Raw genomic sequence first — 23,688 nt, forward strand, 5'->3', positions numbered from 1 at the left:
GAAAAATGTTTTGCCTTTTTAGGAGGAGGGGGAGGGCTGTCCATGTCCCCAGGCTCAGATGTGGAATGTGTCACTGATGTACAGAGGGATTCTGTCCCCATTGGGAACCCTCAGCTTGCAGAACAGCTTCGCAAGGTTAACATTCACTTTGTTCTTTTTGACCTGGCTTCCCATTATGTCTTTGCACTTGCATGACTCTTGACCAGTCTACAATGTTTTCTACATCTCTACAGAATATTGAGTCCCGGTTGAAGGTTTCACTGCCCAGTGACCTGGGCTCAGCCCTCACTGATGGAGTGGTACTATGCCACCTGGCCAATCACGTACGACCACGGTCAGTGTCCAGCATTCATGTGCCATCCCCTGCAGTGGTAAGAGTTACTTTTTCTTAGGTAGCTTAATCAAATTGGAAATATATTGTTTCATGAGACAAATCCAGAACTGAGATGCATTGTCTTTTCTAATAAGGTTAATGTGTAATTTTGAAGTGTTTCCTTCAAGCCTGACTAGGTTTTGCTAGAGCTTGTGTTTGTATATTCAGCATAACAGGGAGATATTTTCTCCTTGGTTTTCCAGTATTTCGTAGATGTAACTGCAACCTGCATAGTTTATTATTTACCTCTACCAAGTTGGCCATGCTTATTGAAATTTATTGTGGTTACTCAAGTCTGTAATAATTTTCAAACCCTCTTGGTCATTATTTTGTTTTCTTCAGCCCAAGCTGACCATGGCCAAGTGTCGACGCAACGTAGAAAACTTTCTTGAGGCATGTCGCAAAATTGGAGTGCCACAGGTAGGACTCTCCATAGAAGATGGAGTGCACTAAAAGTCTGCTAACCCCAGGCATGCCAGTGTGCGCTACTAACCTTTCTCTTTCTTTCTTTCTTTCTTTTCTACTTCTTTCAACTCTTTTTCTTCTCTTGGGCACTACCCCTCCCTACCCCCACCTATGGGGACAGGAGAGATTGTGTTCCCCAGAGGCAGTCCTGGAGGGGGATTCAGAACGCCTCTGCCAAACTCTGGAAGTATTACTCTCCACCAGTCCCTCCCCTGCTGCCCCTCTTTCAGACCAGCTGACAGGATTTGCTCTCTTTTATGTCACTGTGATGTCACTTCTCTGTGCCCTGTATTTTCAGCTGGCCCTCCTCCTCTAGCTGCGAAATTTTATTCAGATGATCTCTTGCTGGAGCTGCTTCTTTCCTTTAACTACTGTCAAAGTCCACTACCTCAGGGCTTTTATCCCCACCCCAAACAGAATGCTAGAATGACTGCCGTATCCTGTGGGATCCCTGGTCCTCTTGTCACAATTTTATAGCTCACTACCTGAGAGGTCCATTGCACAGACCCCACAACTTACTTCATTTTGGATTGGGCTGTGGATGAGGCGTTAATAAGTGGTCATATTGTGCCCCCTGAGTGGAATCAATCTTTCAGGGACATATATTGACTTGGAATTTTGTTACTTGTTTCAGTGCCTTGTGTTGGTCCCTTTTGTTTACAAGTGAACATATGGGGTGTGTGATATGGGGATGCAGAACACTGTGAGGGTTGAGCACTAGTGTGTCGTGAGTTTGCTGCATCTCTTGAGACTTACGGATGCCTGCATATGCGAGTGAATAAGCACATTCAGGATGCCTGAGCATGAACAGTGAAATGTGAGTGGGTGTGACTTGGTTCTTTTCGTTACCTAACTGCACTCTTTTAAATAAACGTGAGACTCAAAAACTGCTGTGTTGTGTGTTTACTCAGTGAGTTGCTAAATTAGGGCTACTTCAATGTGTAGGGTGCTCCAACCGTAAATGTTCAGTTATGTCTTTCTTGGTTGCTGGGAGAAGCCTGGCACTCATCAGCATTTCTCCATTATGTTTTTTTTTTATTTTGCATTGTGTTTATTCATCCCTTTTTCTTTGCTTCCCTCCCGTTTTTTTTCTGCATGTGTCTGTCCACCCACCATGTAAATCACCTGGTCTGTCCACCCCTGTGTCTTCATCCTGCAGGCTCTGCTGTGTCTGCCACAGCACATTTTGGAGGACAAAGGTCTGGATCACATTGCCAGGACAGTCCAAGCCCTGCTGGATTTGGCCCCCCCAAAGCACCCACAACTGTCTTCTGCATAGGACTTGAATCTACCTAATATCTGAGAAGTCAAGCAGTTTCTGGACTCGCCTTCAATCAGCTGGGATTCCCCTGGGTGCACTCCAGGATGGAGAGTTTAAAGGGGCACCGTGCCACCTGTACCTAGCTCCCTGTTTACCTTTCCTGCATGTCTGATGATTATCATTGCTGTTATGAGGGGATGAGCTCATGCAGGCTGCTGGAGCTGTTGGCTTTCAACTATTAAGACTCCCATTTTCTGTGGACTTGGAGGGATAAGAGCCAAGACTCATATATAATATCCTCTGTGGTTGTTGTGACCGACTGCACGTGATGGATTTTGTTAAGGAGGACTGATGGACGAGAAGATTGTTCCAGTCTTATTGATGTTTTTTTCTACATTACTTGTAAACTGGGAGGAGGAGGATGGGAAAAGTGGGGGTGTCTGCTTTACATCCTAGGTCAGAGACACAAGTCTCACTGGTGCAGGCCACCGGTATACAGGTACAGATCTGTCTATTATGGTGGACATACTTTATGCGGCAAGGATTGCAAAGCAGACTTCTGACAATGATACTATGGGATTTTAACATTTTTCACCATGGCTTTCCTGTCTTGCTGTTTGCACACCTAATTAGCAAAGCCTGGACCACCAGTAACACTAATGCAATCCAATGCTCAATGGTACCCAGTGTCCCCACTCTCTGGCACAAAATTTAGATACCACAAACAGTGGGGTTTCTTACTCTCTTCAGGACAGGGTGCCCTGCCACTGGACATGATTGATAAACGCTAAGCTTAGTGACATTCACTGGCCTAAACTACTAGAGGTGGGCACCCTCCAACTTGTCCTCTTTGTGTAATTACTTTCTCACTGTATAGAATATAAATACATTCCATATACAAAAGAACCATATTTCTTTACCAAACTTTATTTGAAATCTGTAGTGTTTATACGGCAAAATTATATATTTGGTAAAAGAGGCCTGTGTGTGTATGTGTGTGTGTTTTTATTTAAATAAAAATGGCATGTCCATCTACTGTCATCCTTATCCAGGTCTGCTTCCATTCCTGAGATTATATTGTATTATAGTAGCTTTTCCGAGTGAATTTCACTGTCCATGTACAGTAGACTATGGAAATAATGGGTCACAAGCAATGATGTCAGTACCAGTTCTGATTTGTTTGTATATCCACCAATTGAATAAATTCATTGTTTTCATTACAGTGTGAATAGAAGCTGAAGCTTGCTTCTGCAGCACACATTAAATATTCCATTAGTGTTGTATATTATTAGTCAAAGCTATTCCTGAGGTACACCACTTTAAAGCATTCAGAAAACATATTGTCTTGTCATCCAGATATACTGAAGTTCTTTTAGATAACTAAGTATTTAGTCCACTTTTGTGCAGTAACTGAAAAATCTGTATACAACATTTGATCTCTTATACATTTCTATATGGCAGAAATTACCCACAGAAGAGAGAGTAGGCTGTGTGGAATTTGCTCAGCAAAAACATATTTCTCCATTTTGTCACAAGAAGAAGATTGGCAATACTGTCTCTAAGAAGCCACATTCTTATTCTGCCACTGCAGCTGTTGTTCATGTAGATTTTGTCATCCAGGAACTAAGCTATTTTCTCCTGTGACCCTTGTCGTTGTCCTCAATGACAACAGGCTTTGTTGATTCTGATTTACATAAACCTACTCTGTTGTTTTCTCCCATGTACAGTATGAAGACTTCACGTGGACCTTTCCATATATTAGTAGGTTTTGCAGATTCTGCTTTGTGACAACTAATGCTACATCGACTCCACTGGTTTCACACAAGACAGAATGCTGTATAGATTCTGCCTTCAAGTGCAGACTGCTCATTCTGTTATTGCTGGTGACATTTTACTTTAGTATCAGCTTTATGTGCTAATTTGAAATAAGTATTCCATTAGTAACTTTTCTTTCTAAAAAAATATATTTAGTGTTATATTCATTTCTGTTTTCAGGTGTGAAATGTTTAGCCATGCTGTAGACTGTGGCATTACAGCTGAGTCCATTTTTGTGCATACAGGTACTTGTGTCTAGCCTAATTTCTGCTGTCCACGATCACTGCCAGGATACAAAATGCGGAAAACGTTTCCTTGAAAAATGAAAGGTGGGTTACCACATGTCAAAAATGAAAGTTAAAAGAGTGCAAAGAAAATGTGTAGTGTACTGGATGCTTTTTTTTTTTTATATATATATAAAGGCCATCATCGTTCGTGCATATCTGAGTTTTAATCTTTCATATGAACTCTTGACAGTCTGAAAAAAGTTGCATGTGATGAAGGACTCAGGGTTCTCAAATGAATATTGAAGCCAAATGCAGTTGTATTTTTTCCAAAATAAGCTACAGTAAGCAATGTGGAAATGTTGTGATGTATGTTGATCACAAAGTCCTGAAAATAAGTTGTTTCCTTCTCGTATAATACAAAGTTTTAAACTAACAGAAGAAAGGAACACTGTAGTTGGCACTGTCAGCTAAGTAATTATTTTTTCTTCTTGCCCCCTTTGCCTTTGCCTTTTCCTTTGCCTTTGCCTTTCTTGCCTCCTTTTTGCTTTCCTTTCCTGAAGGGACCAAATCCCTTACGTACCATGACACCTCTCCACCAGGCCTGGATCTGTGGGGAAAATGTTTAAAGGATTATTTGTTGCCATGCCAGGCAGGACAGCTTGAGTCAAAGAGCACGCCAAATGGAACACACCTTGACACTAGCCTTGTATTCACGTTCCTCCTGTTCCAGTTTTCTCTGCTCTTCCTCTCTCTCCCTGCGGTCCTGGATTACCACAGCCTCGTACTCGCTAAACTGGGGATAAACAATGAGATTAAAATAACATGAGAAAAGCCAGGGCTGCAGATTCTGGAAGTTGCCTCTACCTGTTTGGCAAGCTTCTGCATCTCAGCCAGATTGTTGGATCTGGAGTTTCTCAGCAAGTTCAATTCCCTTTGCTTCAGCTCAATGTCCTTGTCATACTTGTCCATCCACATCTCCAGTTTTTCTTGTAGTTCCTTTGGACAGTGACAAAGAAAAATTAAACCAATCCATTGTGGCATATCTATAAAAATGAACTCTGCTGGTTTGTAATACTTACAGTCTGATACTTCTTCAGGAATTCCTCCATTTCCTTATGGACAATCAATTCCTCTGCAGTTTTATTTTTCAAATGCTGTTGATAAGCCAAATGGAGTAATAGTTTCAACAGACTGAAAAATTATTGATATTCTTTACACATATGTATAAATAAGACATAAATAGCAAAGACAGTCTACAATACACGACATGATAAAAATGGAGAAATTACAGGATTTTATTCAAATACAAGTGTACCAAAATCAACATATTTGAATTACATAGGAGGCTTGATAACTCCTAAATATGTTGACTCATAATCAGTAGTTCCATCTGAGTGAAAAATACCCTCACATATTCATTATTTAATGTGAGAAAATGGCTCAAAAAGTACTGTTTCAGTGACTACTATTGGTTATGTTTTTGTGAAGATGAAGAAGGTTGTCTCAGTAATACTTTTTTCACATTTTAACTTCAACTATGCATAAGAAGAATAAGACTATCAGCCATGAATAACATAAGTAAGAGTATCAGCCATGAATAAAGATAACGTATTTTAAAAATTGAAACAGACATCATTGATCAACCACCAGCAGTCAGCTGTGAAATAAGACTAACAACGAAAAAAACAAAAGAACCCATCAACACTGGGCATCCAGTGAAATGGCAGCAGGAATTGGACTAAGGAAGAGCAGGAAATGGGAATTTTGGGATATCAGGAGGTTTGACGTATTTGCTGACACACAAGCTTTGTGAAAGCATGTTTTCTCACAGTTATAGGAATAAGTATGCTATCAAAGAGAATGTCTACACAAGCTTTAAAAGTTGTTTTTTATCATGCTGATCTGGAAACCAGAAACATGCTCGTGGAGTGTCATCTTGAAACAGTTACATTAAGATACAGATAAAAAAAAACAGTCTCTTTGCTTCCAAAATCATGGGAGCAGTCTGTACATACTTCCCTTACTATGATAAGGTTTGTTAAAATTGACATGCAGAGTAAGCACTAGTGCTATGGTGTTTGAGTCAAGATTCACAATGTTGGCTATTTTTTGGTGTAGTCTCACAAACGTCTCCACTATTTGAGTCAAGTACTTTAATAATCAGGTACTGTATTCGGCTTTAGAAATAAAACTCACACTATGATTTCACTCAGTTTATAGTGTCTAATGCACAACTGCAAATATAATCTGGTTTAAACTTAATTTAAGAATATTGATACCCACACAAAGCTGGGCAGCAGTGGTTGCACGGTGGGAAGCCATGTGATTTAACCTACACAGCACAAGCAAAGGGCACAAATAAAGATATGGTACACCATTGAGGGTATGTGCAATTCAAGGTGTAGGTACATTATACACACATATTGGAGCTGTGACCTCAGTGCAAACCTTTAATAAACAAAATAAACAATAAAAGTAATTTAAAATCTTTTAATGAAATGATAAGGAAAGTCCAGCAGCACAGACTTTACTAAGGACTTTCTACTCTAAGTTGCTTGAAAGAAAAAAGAAAAACAAGTTGACTGTGTGCTTTAGGATGTTTATTTGGGAAAATAAATGAGTGTAATGTTTTGGAATGTAAACAGACATAGCCATTTACATTTTATTTGGGGTTAACCATTGCAATTACATACTTTTACACAAACACATTTTTATCCACGTGTGTGTGTGTGTTCATGTAGATCGCATACGTATCCAAGACTCATCCTAGTGTCTCTTAAATGGTAACATGTACACTTCACAGCTACTCAGAATTAAATGAGAAAAAACAAAACATGCCTGGTTATGCTTTGGTATGCAATGCATTTATAATCACTATTCCTATGTGGATATCTAATCTGCAGTGTTTCAGAGCCTTGCCAATGCAGTATTAAGCAAGCAGCTCAAAGCCACTTGACTAGGTACAAAATCATTACAGACAAATGTTTTCACACACAAGTTCAACATAAATGTACTATTTTTGCTCACTTTGTGGCTGAAAGTACTAAAGGCTGAGAGAGCTCAGATACTTTAATCTGAAACTCAAACCAGTGAAACCCTGGTCTAAATGTGTGATGACTTTGTCTTTTTTTTTGTTTTTGGTCTGTATTGACAAGGTTTAAATTGTCCTTTGCATGTCTGCCTGCTCAATTTTCTCAACATGCTTTGACTATCTGATGTCTGGAAAAAAACATGACAAAATAACAAAAGTTATGATTAGAGTGTTTAAACATAGACAAGAATTTTATAATGGTTTTTAGCAGTAACATTTTAACTGGAGCTTTATTGCACATTATAAGCAATTTTCTTCCCTTATATCTCATGCCAATTCTTTCCTGCATTTGAGTAAAAAGGTCCAATACACATAACTTTAGGTTGTGTCCCGTCTAATACACATCTTTATTAGCTTGCACCTTCATTCACCGAATTCTATATAAGATGTGGGTTTGAATCTCGACTTACTATACTATAAATTAATAATTACCCACCAATTAGAATAATAATACTTGTATCTCCTGTAAAAGCTATGATTAGAATATTGGCATGTATGAAAGCTGGAGTCTTATATTTTTAAGCTTTCTGGATTGTATTGAAGAGCAAAAAAGCATAAAGATCTAACTAAGGCAGTAATTTGCTATTCATGTGTTTATTGAATTGTAAAATTGAAATCCTCAGTACTTTTAACAAGACCTTATTATACCATTTAAACAAATATTTGTAAGTTACCTTTGGTAGACCCTCAAATATTGTAATGAATACTTTCAAGTGAATAATGCAACTTCCAAAAAAACATAGCCTTAATCTTTACATCCTTTGCAAATAGTGCAGGCCTTAGGTCAATTTCCTTTGACAAGGAAAAAAACACATAACTTTATCCTGTACTAGCTGTCCTCACACGGCTACACCCGCATAGTAGTGAAACAGGGCAAACTTTAAAAATCAATAAAAAAGGTAACAATTTGTATTGAGAATAATTTATATTGATAGCTTTTGTATCCCCTCCAATGTCAAACGTTGCCACCATATCTGATCATGTTGACATGTGCATGCAGAGAACAGAACATGTCCGTGATATCTCTGCCAGTGATCAGTAAAAACACATGTAGCTGTGATCTCTCTCCCAAAAACGTCAAATGTTACTCTTTAACAATCTCTAGATGATAATATCTGCTGAACAAACAGGTATCGCTAGCTAAGCAGTCACAAGGTACACTCCAATACGTGGCGAGAGGTACAGCGATTCAAATGCAGGCTGGCACGTGAGTGAGGAGTGCCCTGCCCAGTGCCCAGTTCCCCCTCCCCTTGGCCCGCAGCCTGTCTCTCGGATTCGCGCAATTAAATTGGTGCCGCAACCAAACTATAATACTTAGCGCGATGAGAGAAGTCACAAAATCAAAAGGAATGTTCATGCAAATAATAGATAAGAATCAGATCTAAATCTGTTAAGTACAGACTTTGGATTTTATATATACAGAGATTGCTTAATAAGCTATTAAGAATGCATTGGAAGGGATCTTGGAGCATTACTTTATGCAGAAATTGTATAAATCTTTTTATTCCCCCCTGGAGTTATGAATTACATTCTTCAGTTCAGAACACAGGTTTTTATAATTGAGTGATTTAGGGAAAAAAGAATTGCACAAGGTTTATTTTTATTTTCCGTCAACCAATCCTTGTGGATTTTGTGGTATATTCAGGATTGTTGTTGTTCAGGAATGTTTACTTTCAAACATTAATTGTATGGGCAGAAAGTACAGAATATCCTGACACTTAGGAGTTCATGATGCCAGAAGTGTCAACAAGGGACAAAAGCCAATGGAAGCAAAAAAGATCAACACCATCAATGTTACACTGCCATATTTTAATATTGACATTTCTTTGTATACTCTCCTTTGCCATGGCCAAAATCGTCAATTTTGATCTTACTAGAGTAGCGTGATCCAAACAGAGCTGCAATGGCACTTTTCAAACTCCAGATGGTTTTGTTTGTTTCATGCTGTCAATAGCAGTTTTCACACACTGGATCTGGGAAAGCCAAGCTTAATTGCATCCTGAAACTGATATTCCCTCATTCAAACCTGATCTGGATGACCAAGTAATTTTCTAGTTCAGTAACAATAAACACACTCACAGATGGGGGGAATCACTGGTGTCAGTTCTTTTTAATGTTTTCTTCATTTTTATTGCAGTATTTGTAGATTCAGGAAACCACATACCATGTTCTTTATTATAGAAAAACCTATTGAAAAATGTAGATCCAAATGAAGCAGCAAGATGTGAAGATATATAAGTTAGTTCATTTTTACATTTTCCTAAAAATTGCTTAAGTTCAGTTCCCATTAGAATGAACTGTGTCTTCCTTGTTACATTTTTGATTTAGTGATAGACTCAATAATTTGTTTCTTGGATTAAAAATATTTCTCACATTTTAATTCTATCAAATTTCCTGACACTATTTAGTTAGATACCTTTAGAGAGCAATCTTCCACGAAACAGCTAAGCTAGATAATGGCATTAACGTGTCATCTATGTCCCACTTAAACGTTTCAGGGCCACCATGACATTTTATATGCTTTATCCAATAATCTTCTGGCTTTACAGGCCTGAAAATCTTCCCCTAAATATACTAAAGTTTGTTTTTTTTTTAAATAACTATATTTTGTATTTTATGAAACATAAATGTCACCTTATACCTTTCAAGGTCACAGAGAGGACTGGTATCACTTCCAGGAACCAACTCAGAATGGGCTACCAGTTCATCGCAGGCCACAGTCATACACCCACCTAAGAGTTAGGCAAATGTGAGGTCACTAATTAACCCAACACACACATCTTTGGTATTTTAGAGGAAAACAGAGTATATGGAGAGAGAGAGAGAGGAAAAAAAGATTTCCTTTAAGCCTCTTTAATTGTAACATTTCATCGTCAGTCTGAGTATCCATCATGCTTGCAGTGACTGTTTAGTAGGATGCCAGCACAGGGAAATGTTGAAGGAACAAAGACAAATACAAAAGCAAACATCTACTGCAGCCTCAAAAGACTTAATATGTGCTTGAGACAGATTCACCAACAACTGTGCGGTTAGTCTGGCTAGCTGTCTTTTTATATCAAAGTGGAACTGTCTGCAAGAGTTAAGATGCTTGAAGGGAGCAAAGGCACAAGTACAGTCGATATGATTTCAGCAGTGTGTGTGGCTAACTGGCCTGATGTTGTGAAAAACCATTCTGTTCCTATGTTCTTCTCTATATAATTTCTATCTACTGAAACTGTAAATTGTGTATAATTTAAACACAAGAATAAATGATAAACCATCTAATAATGTAGGTACATTTCAGATGTAGTTAATTTGCTTTCACAACTTCAGTCTTTATGTTACCCTGTTTGATAAATTTGAAATAAAACAGAAAAAATACTAAAATAACATGAAAGGTAGAGTACTATTATTAGTGTCTTAGCTAGACAAATCTTTTTACTGAACCACAATACAAATACTGTCACACTAAGCCTCTGTTTCACATACAATGAAACCTATTTTTTAAATTGTGTGTATTTTTGTTTCTTATATCCATCCATCCATTATCTAATCTGCTATATCCTAACTACAGGGTCACGGTGGTCTGCTGGAACTAATCCCAGCCAACACAGGGCGCAAGGCAGGAAACAAACCCCAGGCAGGGTGCCAGCCAACTGCAGGGGACACACACGCACACACCAAGGACAATTTAGGGTTGCCAATGCACCTAACCTGCATGTCTTTGGACTGTGGGAGGAAACCGGAGTACCCGGACACGGGGAGAACATGCAAACTCCACGCAGTGGGAAGTGAACCCGGGTTTCCTAACTGCGAGGCAGCAGCGCCACCGCGCTTGCTATATCACTGTGATGATACTGAGGCCTGCCCGTGCTCTAGTGCTATAAGACATCTACATGTATTTGGCAAGGCAATAGTGCACACACATCTTGTACATTCTAGTATGCCTATTGGTGTGTAATAGTTATAGCAGTTACTTGTTTTTTTTTTAATGAACTGAAGGTGTTAGGGTAAGCAGTTAGATTTAATGGATACTTATACTTTACTGCTTGATGTGCTTCTAAGCTTTTCAAAATTTTGTGCAGGCATTTTAAGCAGTTTGATTTTTGGCTTGTCCTTTTTTCTTTGATATTTTCACTTGTTTCTCTGGTATTTTTAGAATTTGTTTAGGCTCAGGTAGACACTCAGATACACAGATAGACCTGTCCATCCTTGGCTGTCTTGGTGTACACAGTTCTTGTGCCCAAAATGGACTCTGTTCCAGTGAATAACAAAGAATAACTCATTTTAAAGCTTTGCACAAGAGCAGACCATGCTTGTCACCTTCTGATAAAGGGTTCTTACCATCTGACATGGTCCTGGACAGACAAATGTCAGAATAGGGGAAATGTTTAGGAAGAGCAGGCTATTCATTAGTCATCAATCTATTCCCCTAACTCTTTCAAAAAAGAGGCAGAGATTTGAAAGTGCCACTATCTTTCCTCCATAAAATACATTTGTACTGAAGTGTTACAGAATATGGAGCCACAGAGTTTAGTGGCAACTTGTACTTCAGACCAAAGCTTGAAAACAGCACTAGATTCACAAACTGAAAAATGTGTGTCCTGTATTGAACAAAAAGACGTCCTGATTTCCAGCACACAAGCTTGCCAGAAAGTAGTTACTTTTTGAATCACTGAAAGTCCATATGCTACAGAAGAAATAACTTAAAGGAACAAGTGATAGAGAAGACAACACAAGTTAACATTTAACTGTATCAACACTAATTTATGGACAAGAACAAGCCTTATTTCTGGGCAGCATCCTCACCTCTTCTTTCACAACTGTTTTCCTCTAAGACTCCCCCATTTCATCCTGTTGCATGAAAAAATTGTTAAGGAGCAGTCACGATAGGGTGCTTTACCTTTTTTTTTTTCAATAACTATTTTGTTGTATGGTGTTTGAGCACTTTGATTTACAAACTCCCTGACAGTTGTCTGTGATTCTCCCTTTTGCATATGCTTGCTCATTTTGTTACCTCACTGTGTATTCTTTTGCTTTTTCTGAACATGATTTTTTCTTTTTGAAAGTATAATACTTGACTATCATCATGCCTCCCTAGACAACAACTGCAATTATGGCTGATTTAAATCCATCCTACTTTGATATCCACCCTTGAATCTACATTCCTGCATGTTAGGTATAAGCTCTGAAATGGCATCAAGAGCATTCAACAAGCCTGGAGGGTATGACTGTCCAGTGTGTGGACCCTAATTACTGTTACATGGTAGTGACAAAACACTGAATGGAAGTCTTCTCATACATAGTCCTGTGCTCTTCACTAATCAGAAACAATGAGCTTGCATTTAATACTGCACACGTAGGCTTCTCTTTGTGGTTTAGAATGAGCCAATTTCTGCACTATGAAAAACAGTCAAAGTAAATTCTTTGAGAGAATACAAACCTGTTGGTCATAGACATTAAGAATGAATGCAAACAAGACCTATTAGAAATTCCTAAAAATCATTGTTTGGATGGTGGCTTGTTTCTTGTTTTAATAGTCAATGAAAAATGGGAAAAATACATAGAAAAACACATTAAATGAGTTACAATCATGGTTTGAGCTGACACCTTTCCTTCTAAATACTTAATTGGAGTCAGAGGAAAGGCATAGTCCAGAAGTGGAGAGTGAATGAATACTTCAGAAGGAAAAAAATCCTTTATTTCTGAAGCTGGACCTTTTTTCTCCCTCATGACATTAGCCATTGTGATCGACTATGAGGTTCACCTTCACAATATGTCTTATGCAACTAGTAATGCATTACCACTACACTTTGCATCTTTGGATTGGGAAGCAGTTAGCTTCAGAATACCATACTGTTTGGATAATATTTGAAACTGCAGACTGCTTATATTAAGTATTTTGCTCAAACAAAACCAAACTGAGTTTACAGGACTCTTAAAAGCAGTTTAACTACAGAGACAATTCATATTGAACGTTCTTCTCTGTAATACATTCTTCCTGTATTGTACTAGAAATGTATGCATCTGTTTTACTTGGTTTACAACTTAATGGTAGAGAGAAAGGACAATAAGTATGATGTCACAGAACACGAAACTACTTTAATTAGGATACAACCTGAAAACAGAAAATAAGTATGGACCAGAACCTGTATTGGTTTATAACAAGAGAATACCAGCAGAACGCAGATTCGTAAAAAGGTCAAAGACTTTCAACAGAGTCATCCATTATAAGGACAGCTAAATGTGTGCGTTGTCACATATCCTGCAGTCCCACAAGAAATTTTAACATAAATATGACTCGTCCAAAGAACAAGGAGGCATCAGAGATAGAGACATCGATCACACCATCTGATTTGGATGTCAGAGAATGTAAACTATGCATAACGCTGATTACTCAGTAAAAATACAACCCAGGACAATATCCACCCTTGACAATAATGATTTTCAGTTGCCTTTTCTAAGACTATATACATCCAGACTTTGCTATCTATTTTATGTTCTATTTTATCTACTTTTATTTGATCTTTCGTATACTTTAATAAACACCACGTTGCTTTTGAATTCTACACTTTGTCTTTATATCATGAGTCGTTGAAGTAAGCATTAGAACACATTGTGTGGAAAGATAGCTGCTTTCTTGCCCATAGGGTTATTAAGGCATATAGATTTTTAGAACAAGTTTAAATAGAAGAGAGCTGTTCGTCAGAAAGTAGCCCAATAACCAAACGTTTCCAGCAATTTGTGTGCCACGAGGATACCTGTAAGTTAGTGCTGGTGATAGTGAGTCCCTTTTTAGAGTACTAAGAATGACATTCATTTGGAATCATTCTTATATATACTTATGTGAAGGGGTCCTGTGTGAAATATTGCATCATGACTGGCAATGGGCATTACCCGAGACATTTGCTGAATAGGATCTCTATGTGTATCTGTGTGTATATTAATCTTAAGGTGTGGGTATAGGACAATCTAGTAACATACTGGGGAAGTCCCACAAATTCCATGATAGTACAGGACATATAAAAGTAATTTTGCAGAAACATTTTTGTGTGGTGCAATTAGTGTTTCTCCACTGGAAAAATCACTGTTTTCACAACTTACATATTGCTAGAACAGTACAGAGCTAAAGGTGCTGCAATGTTGTGTGTAACTTTTCAAGCTGCAAAACAACACTGTTTTAGCGCAACTGAATATACCTATAAATAGTAATGTATTAGGAATTATTTCTGTAATGGCATATTTACAAGTTTCATATGAATATGACATCTCACTGAGCTATATTACAGGGTTAAACTTTAACGTATAGGCACACTTGAAGCGATAATCTTTGGAAAAACCTGTTCAAAGACTAAAGGTTTACTCAGCTAGATAACCGGAAAAAATCATTGTGAAAGTGAATCTCAACAAAATAATGTACGCATGTAGTTAATGTAATGTTAAGAAATCACCATTCAATATTAAGAAAATGGATGTCACTCAAGGGTGTAAACAACAATCCAAGTACAATAACCTAGGAAAATAAAACAGCACCTAAATTGCTTATGGTGAGAGGAGCATGTATATAACATTTGCTTTTCCTTGTCTAAAAGGATTAGTTGGAAACCACACTACAGCTAGCTAGGTACAATAGCATAACCAAGCACCCTCAAGAGAAAAAAAATTTAGCTTTAAAACAGAATATCCATCCATTTGTTTTCTGAACCTGTATTATAATTGTTAGCTTCATGGGTAGCCAAAGTCTATCCCTACAACACTTGGACAAAAGCTGAAATTCACTTGAAACAAGTTACCTCGACATTGCACATCACAATTAACAATTGTAAAAACTTTAAAATCAAAATAATGTAGAATTGCTACTTGGCATCTTGCTTTCATGCTGCAGAAATAACATGAAATCACCTGAATAAATCAATGTGAATACAGAAAAACATTCAATTCTGCATAAAAGGTATATAAACCAGTATAGCAATAATAGATAGCATTATACTACCCTTGACAATAAGCTGCCAAAAGCAACTAAATTAAAGATGGCATGGTTCAACATAAATGAAATAATAATATATTCTATTTACATACAGCCTTTCCCATGCTCAAAGTGCTTTACAGAAATTCAAAATGAACAACATACAAAAAATATCTGCGTAAAACACTAAATAAAGATCAATAAATACAGGATACACAAAGCTTTGAATTAGAATATGACAAAATAAACCAGAATAAATTAACAAAATAACATAATTTGTAATACAAGTACAAATCACCCTGAACATATGAACAAAGAGGCTAAATTGAAAGAAGTGTCAGAATGTCAGGGTAAGTTAAATGCCTTGATGAATAAATTTTTTTTTTTTAAACGAATCAATTGAGTCAGCAGCTGATATTATTAGTTCAGGAAGGTCATTCTCTAAGCAATAGAGCTGAAGGCTCTGTCCCCCATAAGAGCACAGGTTGGTTTGGGGCTCAATGAGATTACCAGAATTCATGGACCTTAGTGGCTTGACAGGAGCATAGTGATGGAGGTTATTGAAGTAGTCCAGTGCAAGGCCATTTAAAGGTTTGCAGTTAGTAATACAATTTTATATTAAATCCTATAAGACGAAGAGAGCAAGTAAAGGAGGGGTAGTAGGAGAGGTATTCAGGGCTGTCTTAATGCATGGACATGTGGGGGCCCCATGCTAATCTATGTAAGTTGTGACTTGCTGAGTGGTTGTGTAGGTAGGTGCCCCGGTGCACTGCTTTGCCTGGGGACCTATAATGCTGTTAAGATGGCCCTAGGGGGAGTTATATGTTTGCTGTTACGTGCCTGTGGAAGGAAAATTACAGCAGAGTTTTAAACTAACTAGAGCTGTGATAAAAAATTTTAAGAGGCATTTGCAAGTAGGGAGTTAAGAGTAGACAATATGTGATGTAAAAAAGCATGAGAAAGTTTCTCAGCATTAGAAAAGAAGAGGAACGATTGAACACAGGATATGTTATGGTGGTGGAAGTAACAAAGTTTCTTAATGTGATTCATGTGGGTAGAATAAGAAAGGGAGGAGTCAAAAATAACACGAAGATTCCTTGTCAAGAATGTTTGGAAAGGAGCTAGTTTTCTTAAGCTGACATTTACCGCCAATTAGCATAACTTCTCTTTTGTTGCAGTTCAGTTTTAAAGAGTTATACTCCATATGGGTTTTAATTTCACTGGGGCAAGTTGTGAGCTGAAATAACTTTCAGTTTTGACACTGAAATGGATCTGAGCATCACCTGCATAAAAATAACCCAGTCCAAAGCTACAAATAATATGGCCAAAGGGAAGCATATAAATACAAAAGAGCAGAAGGCCAAGGACAGAGCCCTAAGGAACTCTTTCTATGACTGTCGTGGCAAAAAATTAATCATCAGAAGGCTTTTTACCTAAAAATAAAGGCTATTAGGACACGGGATAGACAGACAGAGTTTTAAAACAACACAAAAAATAACAAGGACATTGAGCTGAGCCCAATACGGCCAAATTGAGCTGAGCCCTGAACAGTTCTGGACTCAAAACTTATATAGCCATTTCTTATCTTCTCCGACCTCGCTCATATTAGCTCATTTGCTCATTTTCTCTGACTCCCCTCTACTCCTGTCCGGCCGATACCTTGAGTTCCCTTGGGAACCCTTATTATCTCCTGACTTCACCCTGTAGCTGGCAGGGCTGGTATTTTCACTGTCTATTGTTCACTTCTAGTTTGTTTTTTCTTATTTTCTTTAACTAGCCAAGGCCTTGATTCCATATATGGGTTTCCTCTCATCATTTCCTTTCTTAAACCTTCCAAACTTTTTTTTATAATGGTGGCCTGAAGCTTAAGCTTTAATTAAAAAGAAATATGGTATATGCTTTCATTTAATCATTACTTGGCATGCTTGATTTGCCTTTATTTCTATGCTAAAGTTAATTTCTAATATATTCTTCTATATTTTTGCTAATGTCTGAATTCACTAGTGTTTCTCTTCATGCATTACACCAGTGTGACCTTGCTTACAGCAAAAGCCTTTTGTTTCCTTTCTGCTGAATACCCTATCCAGCTAGTTTCGTTACGTGCCTTCCAGAGCCATCTTCTGTCTGAGGTATCGCTTCCTTTGCTTCTTAAGCCTTGGACAAAGGTGTTCTCAAACTCTTATCCTGTTCTAAGCTGGTTTCTGTTCTTTCTCACACTAGAAATTTTGCTGTAAGTTTAAAAAATAATGCAATATGACTGATTTTTTAGTTAACTATTTCCTTGACCTATCTTATTTTCTTAACATTCTAATTTATGCTTAATCTAATATTTTAGAAGCTTTTCATTACTTTTTATGGCTCTTCATGTTAATTTGCTATTCTCTATGCTAATGTAAAAATTTTTCCTTCTACATGACTGGTGCTGAACTGGTTCTGCTGTTACCAAGACTAATAAACTCTTGTCTATCAGTTAGAAAAAACTTAAAACCATTCGAGGGCAGCACCAGAGATCTGAAAAGCAGAAATATACTTGATAGTATCAAATACTGCATTAAGATCTAACAGAATCAATAAACTAACCACACAAAAGCTAAGAAAACAATTTTCCTGAAACTTGATTGTCTATTTGGGAAATATGTTGCCTATAATTATATTATGATTTACCACAGATACTCGTTACAGATAATCAAGGTTAGTTAATGGTTCTTAGGAAGAGGGATAATACAAAGTTTATTATCTCGCTAGGAATCAGAGAGACAATGAGAAAGACAAACAGAAAACCCTAAAGAGTCTGTCAATTTTGACTGAAAATGAAGTTTGGTGTTACAGTAAGTGCTCTATTTTGTTTTCTCATATTGTACCAATAAATCTATTCATTCATTTTTTAAACCCATGTAAAACTTAGAAGCCTTCAAGAACCACAAAATGTTCTACAAAGTGGGATGCTATAAATTTAGAACCTACTGTGAAAGTCACACAATATAGTGTAATAAATTTGTTAAAAAGAAAATGCTAGATACTGCTGTTCAATTATTAGATAGGTAAGCAGACACTCAAGTGGTGCAGTCTATCCAAGCAGCATGGTAGGAAGCACTACTATGCACTAGTGCATGCACGCTCAGGCAGTTACACTAAGCAATCATGTGGACATCACATATTTAGACTTTCAGAAGGAAAACAGGGTCACGAAGGCAAATCTGTATAAACATGGACAGTCTTTTCACATTAATATCTACAGTATCTCACGTATTTTGTTGCAACATTTATTATTAAAAAAATATTAAAACATTTTCTTATTCTACCTTCTGGCAAAAAATCACATTACTTATTGTCAGTTAAACACTTAGGACCAGAAAAGTGTGTCACTAATTATAGAAATGTATGCTTCCTGGTTTCCACAGAAGTTTGGAGATAAATATAGGAAAATGGAGGCAAAATGCACCTCTCCAGACTTAGTTGCTAACCCTACATGGTTTGCTGTTTTAAGTTCCATTGCAACTGGGCCAAAATCTGGTTATTTTTATATAATACTCAAAATTGATTATTGTTGTATTAATATTTTTCTCCTGTTTTTGGAATCTGTTCATAAAAAACAGCCTAAACACATGAACAAATGACACATCGTAAAGATTATAATCATACCTCACAGGCTTTGCATTAAACTGATTAACTGTCTTAAATTTGTAAAAAAGAACACAGTTCTTTGGTTGTACTATTACTCTCATATTGCCAGGTTATACAAAGCATTTTTTAATGTTGTATTTTCCAAAACTACTTGGGCTTTTTTTGAATTAAAGAGAGCTGTTCTGAAATACCACACTGGGATGTTGACTGTGAATTTAATTATTTATGAAAGGACATACCAGTGTCATTGTGACATTTAATGAGTTGTATTTCTCAAATGTTATAGATGGCCTTCGATAAAGTCAGTAGCTGAATAAGAAATAACAATACATTTAGAAGAGTTTGGACAGTAGTGCTTTGTGGCTTAAAGTATGGGGATGATGGTGTTGCAACACTCCCTGTCTCAGTCCCTTCTTCCTAACCTATCATTTAAATCCTCTCATGTTGACAGTAAAATATATTTCCTGCAAAAAAGGATTAGAGTGTCACATTGGAGAATAATAATGAATATACAGAAGCGGACATGGTGCCACATCTTTGAAAATGGTGTCTAAGATGAGGCTTACAGAGCAGAGCTGCTAGGTGCAAACATTCCTTGATGGCAACTGGCCTTCTCCCCCTTCCCATAGACCTGTTGCCAATGTTATAAGATGTAAGCTCACAGATGCAGGTGGGACAAGGAATATGAACTGAGGAATAGCTTATTGTATTTAATAGGAAAAACAGGATTTCCTCAATCTTGTGACTGATACCTGTGTGTTGAAGCACAATCTCTCTGTTTTTTTAAGACATATGTGTAGTGACTAAGAGAATGCTAAGAGGTAGCACTCTCACTACAGTATATAAAATAAGTCAAAAAAGTACTTTATTCACATTACAGGAAAGATTCTACTTTTCCTGCATTGTTCACAGTAATGCATTTTTTAATAAAAAGTTTTAAATCACTTTACAAATGTAGAGAAATACGCTACTGATTGTAAAACAATGGAGAGTTTTAGAGTGGTCTACTAACATTGCTGACAGAAATTAGTACCCATATCATAGCCAAGATGCACTCTATATTAAATATGCAGGTTCACACATGTTCCTGTCAATTTCCACTTACTGCCTGGTGTCCTGCTGCCACTTGATAAGTGACCATAAATTCTACCAATGAGAGAATGTGTGAAAGTGGTTGTTGTGTAACCTCAGTAGTCAGTTTTCACCTATAAGTCCATCTCTTCATTAAACATTTCTGCTCAGGTTACTAATTTCCCTAGGATTAAGAACCAATATCCTACAAAGATTACTACTTTACATTAATACCACTTCTTGATACATCTAAGTACCAGAAATTCACTTTTGTATTTCCTGTAGTCATCCAAACATGTTTCTATATGTAGTCAGCTACCCATCGCCAAATCTGTCAGCAGCAATACTATTTTGTTTTTTAATGGTGGGCTGTACACTCGCACGTAGAGTGGTCTTCTGTAACCCAGTAGTTTAATCCAGTATCGATGGTCTTTAAATCCAGCAATTGTAAAACGAAACCCTCATCTGCGCGTTTAACAGATTTCTTGTTTAATGTGTCTCGCCCTACAACCAAATATCAAGGAAAAAAGGCAAGGGGGACATTAAAAAGGAAGCACGGTCATGTGACAGACTGTACCTCAATTTGGTTCTTTAGGTCCTGTTCTTGCTCCTGACACCTCTTCTGCTCCTGGAAAACTTGCAGTTCTGCATTTTTCTTTGTATATTTCTCTTCTAGGATCATTTTGGCCTTTTTCTCCTGACGCTGATCCTTTAAGTGAGCAATCATTTCGTTGCGTCGCTGAAAGAAGTCGGAACGTCTTAATTTAATAGGAACACACGAAATTTGTCTTTTTCTGACATTTGTGTGCCTACCTGCACTTCCTGTTCCTTTTCCTCTCTTATCTCCTGTAACTTTCTCTGTAGTAACTTTATCCTCTGGCGACTCTCTTCTTCGCTGTATTAAATTGTAAACCATGTCAGCTGGAGATGCCCATTTACAACTTACTAGCTTCAGAATAATAAAATTTCCAAACTAAAGTTGCTTAAACATCTGACCTGGCAATTATATCCTGGAGACCAGCCTTCTGATCCATCTCCATCTCAACAGCCTGCAGCAACTTGTGGAATGTACCAGTTGAGCGCACTTCCTGCAAAGTGTCTTTGATCACAGCTTCTGCAAACTGTCTGTAGGAGGTGGTAGAAAGAAAGGTTGGGAAGGGGAGTAGGTTATTATAACAAATTCAACAAAACCACAAATACTAAGAGCAACAAACTTTTGTGTATTCTGACCTGTCCCACTGCACCTTGAGTAGACCATCTGTGGTACTGAAGGTGGTCTCATCAAGATCTCTGGTCATTGAATGATCACTTGTCATATCCCCTAGATGATCTCCCCGCATTTCAGACCTTGATGATCGTATATCACCGAAGGAAGGCTGCAGAGCAAGTTTGCAAAAAGCACATTAAAGGCACATGATGTCATCTTGAATGAGAGGACAACTAAGCTCACCGATTAAGTGCAGACCTTGCTAGAGGTTGGCAAGCTTCTTCCAAGAATGGCCAGCTGCTCAAGACAATCTTCTAGGACAACAGAAACACGAAGCCGTTCAAGATCTGACAGGACCTCCATTATAGTAATTCCTGAAGTGAAATCCAAATAGCACTAGACTAAGAAGGAAAGGGTAAAATTATTACTGAACTCATCTAAATCTGAAATTTACCTCTGATAAGCCCCAACTTTGCAAGATCTTTTTTAAAGATATTATTATATACTTTAAGTTTGACATTTTATGTATTTATCCATCTGATTTCTAAACCCCTTATTTGTATTTCTTCTAAACAAGAAACTGAAGCCTATCTCAATAACATCAGGAGCAAAATAGAGTCTGTAAACTGGATAAAACACCAGTCTATTACAATGTACACATATGCAAACCCATTGTCATGTTATTCAAATCTAAATCACCAGTTAACTTAATATTAGTGTCACTTCTAAACTGGAATCTTGTGAAAAAAAGTGCTAAGTGCACGCACTCAGTGATTGAACTTCAAATTAAATTTGGGCCTTTGGAGTGTGCAAGTGTGTATACTAACACTGTATTTTTAACAGGCAGTTTATCTAGCAAATAAATCCAGTGGACATACTTTGGAGTTATTTCCAACCATACATATGTATTTCTTCAAAGAAAAGGTGCATAGCTCACTTCTAGTAATTTACTCCACTTGCTGTACCACACCATATTATGCTTAAATGAAGTATTCATTCCCAGTATACTTTCATTGGCCTAAATCTAAGTAACCAATTCACCTCCAGTAAATTTTAACTGTCAGAGTCAATGGTCCGTGGGCTTTGTATCCTTTTGCAATAATCCAGTCTTCTGCATCAATATTTCTACTCACAATTCAAAGTATCATTATTCTGCCTCTAGCTAAGGTCCTCCGGTGAACTATTTCCCCAATTCTAACCTGTACCACACCTGGGAACTGATGTGAGCTGAGCTATATTGTGGGCTGAGATTATCTTCTGTGGTCAAGTTCAACACACTTAATGTTTAGCAGTAATGGTCCACTTTAGCAGCTGAAATACAGCAGAACACTATCTCCCATTTCACCCTTATACAGAAGCTTCAATACATCACATTCAGTTATTCAGCTAAACAAACCAAGTGATTTCTATAGTTTTATAAGATTTAATTCCTTAAATTCTTAAGTAATTTTCATAACCAATGTCCATTTAAAGTTCAGTGGTGGTGCACAACGTCTTCAGTTCAACATTTGTACATGTGAGGCCAAATTGTAGATAAATGCTCAGCAGTAGTCCTTACTTTCCCTTCACTTCAACACCTATACAAGTGTGTTTGAAGTGTAGATAAATGTCCAGCATTAGACCTTACTTACCCATGTGGTTGTTGTGTAACCTCAGTAGTCAGTTTTCACCTATAAGTCCATCTCTTCATTAACCATTTCTGCTCAGGTTACTAATTTCCCTAGGATTAAGAACCAATATCCTACAAAGATTACTACTTTATATTAATACCACTTCTTGATACATCTGAGTACCGGAAATTCACTTTTGTATTTCCTATAGTCATCCAAACATGTTTCTATATGTAGTCAGCTACCCATCGCCAAATCTGTCAGCAATACTATTTTGTTTTTTAATGTAGAGTGGTCTACTTTAACCCAGTAGTTTAATCTAGTATCGATGGTCTTTAAATCCAGCAATTTTAAAACGAAACCCTTATCTGCGCGTTTAACAGATTTCTTGTTTAATGTGTCTCGCTAACTAAGCATTTTTAATAACTGCGAACACGCGCACTCCGGGACCTGCGAGACTACCCGTGTCCAGTGAAACTGCGACATCAATAATGTCTGGCGTGTACTAAACTGAAAATAATTCAGATTCTATATAAGGAATATGGCAAATTCCACGATACATAATATTAATGAAACACTGGCTAATCTGTGGAGAATCTTTAAGTGAAGTATCTTTAATTGCAAAGCTTTGGCATAACTGAAGACGGACACTAATACCTCTTTTTATCGTGTGTTTTCAAATCGGCTCTCGTGAGATCATCTAGAAAGTGACAGTGAAAACTCACGCAGATTATAACAGGTCGCCTCTGGTCGCCCGGTCATCTCACCAATTTTATTTTATACAGACAATCCCATACACCGTTGCACATAAGCAGCGCTTGCAAACATGTTCGTCGCCAAGGCAACGCCAGTGCAGGACCTCCAGTTGTAACTACTCTGCCATTCTAGTTCTTAAAATGTGTTTCATATTAAAATAAATTAGGAACTATTACTTGCCATATTACAAATTATATCTCAAAAACGCCTTCCATCTTTTTACTTTTTATATGTATATGTATA

General features: G+C 37.4%; 2 protein-coding genes across 11 annotated transcripts in view; one reads left to right on the top strand and one right to left on the bottom strand.

The window, feature by feature from the left end:
- Nucleotides 1-2,530, top strand: part of lrch3 (leucine-rich repeats and calponin homology (CH) domain containing 3) — a 42,266-nt gene extending 39,736 nt beyond the window's left edge. For 7 of the 8 annotated variants that reach the window (XM_039764799.1, XM_039764767.1, XM_039764815.1 and 4 more), the window contains 4 exons: nt 23-135; nt 234-371; nt 716-793; nt 960-1,718. In XM_039764799.1, coding sequence (XP_039620733.1) covers nt 23-135; nt 234-371; nt 716-793; nt 960-1,154 — 524 coding nt within the window. In that variant the 3' untranslated portion in view covers nt 1,155-1,718. Of the gene's footprint in view, nt 1-22; nt 136-233; nt 372-715; nt 794-959; nt 1,719-1,997 lie in introns of those variants that run through there. The other variant, XM_039764782.1, reaches the window with a different exon arrangement.
- A 1,780-nt stretch (nt 2,531-4,310) lies between these two features.
- iqcg (IQ motif containing G) lies at nt 4,311-23,632 on the bottom strand. Of its 3 annotated transcripts, none has more exons than XM_039764844.1 (10): nt 23,347-23,573; nt 21,338-21,480; nt 21,103-21,248; nt 20,869-20,997; nt 20,686-20,767; nt 20,450-20,611; nt 5,221-5,295; nt 5,006-5,137; nt 4,833-4,934; nt 4,311-4,748 (listed from the first exon to the last, which is right to left on the bottom strand). In XM_039764844.1, the coding sequence occupies exons 2-10, from the start codon at nt 21,440-21,442 to the stop codon at nt 4,617-4,619; spliced, it is 1,065 nt and encodes a 354-aa protein (XP_039620778.1). In that variant the 5' UTR covers nt 21,443-21,480; nt 23,347-23,573; the 3' UTR covers nt 4,311-4,616. The 3 variants fall into 3 exon arrangements, with proteins under 3 accessions (XP_039620778.1, XP_039620769.1, XP_039620786.1); XM_039764835.1 differs by having other exon boundaries at nt 23,415-23,572; XM_039764852.1 differs by having other exon boundaries at nt 4,633-4,748; nt 4,833-4,929; nt 23,415-23,632.
- Nucleotides 23,633-23,688: the final 56 nt, after the last annotated feature.

This window comes from Polypterus senegalus, chromosome 1 (assembly GCF_016835505.1).
Source record: "Polypterus senegalus isolate Bchr_013 chromosome 1, ASM1683550v1, whole genome shotgun sequence".
Classification (NCBI taxonomy): Eukaryota; Metazoa; Chordata; class Cladistia; order Polypteriformes; family Polypteridae; genus Polypterus; species Polypterus senegalus.

Excerpts from the sequence above, each read along its gene's own strand:
- iqcg (XM_039764844.1), bottom strand. The coding sequence starts at position 21,442 with ATGGAGGTCCTGTCAGATCTTGAACGGCTTCGTGTTTCTGTTGTCCTA. Across the intron at positions 5,296-20,449 it reads ACCTAAAGAACCAAATTGAG|CATTTGAAAAATAAAACTGC; the intron begins GTACAGTCTGTC and ends GCTTATCAACAG. Across the intron at positions 4,935-5,005 it reads TGCAGAAGCTTGCCAAACAG|TTTAGCGAGTACGAGGCTGT; the intron begins GTAGAGGCAACT and ends GTTTATCCCCAG.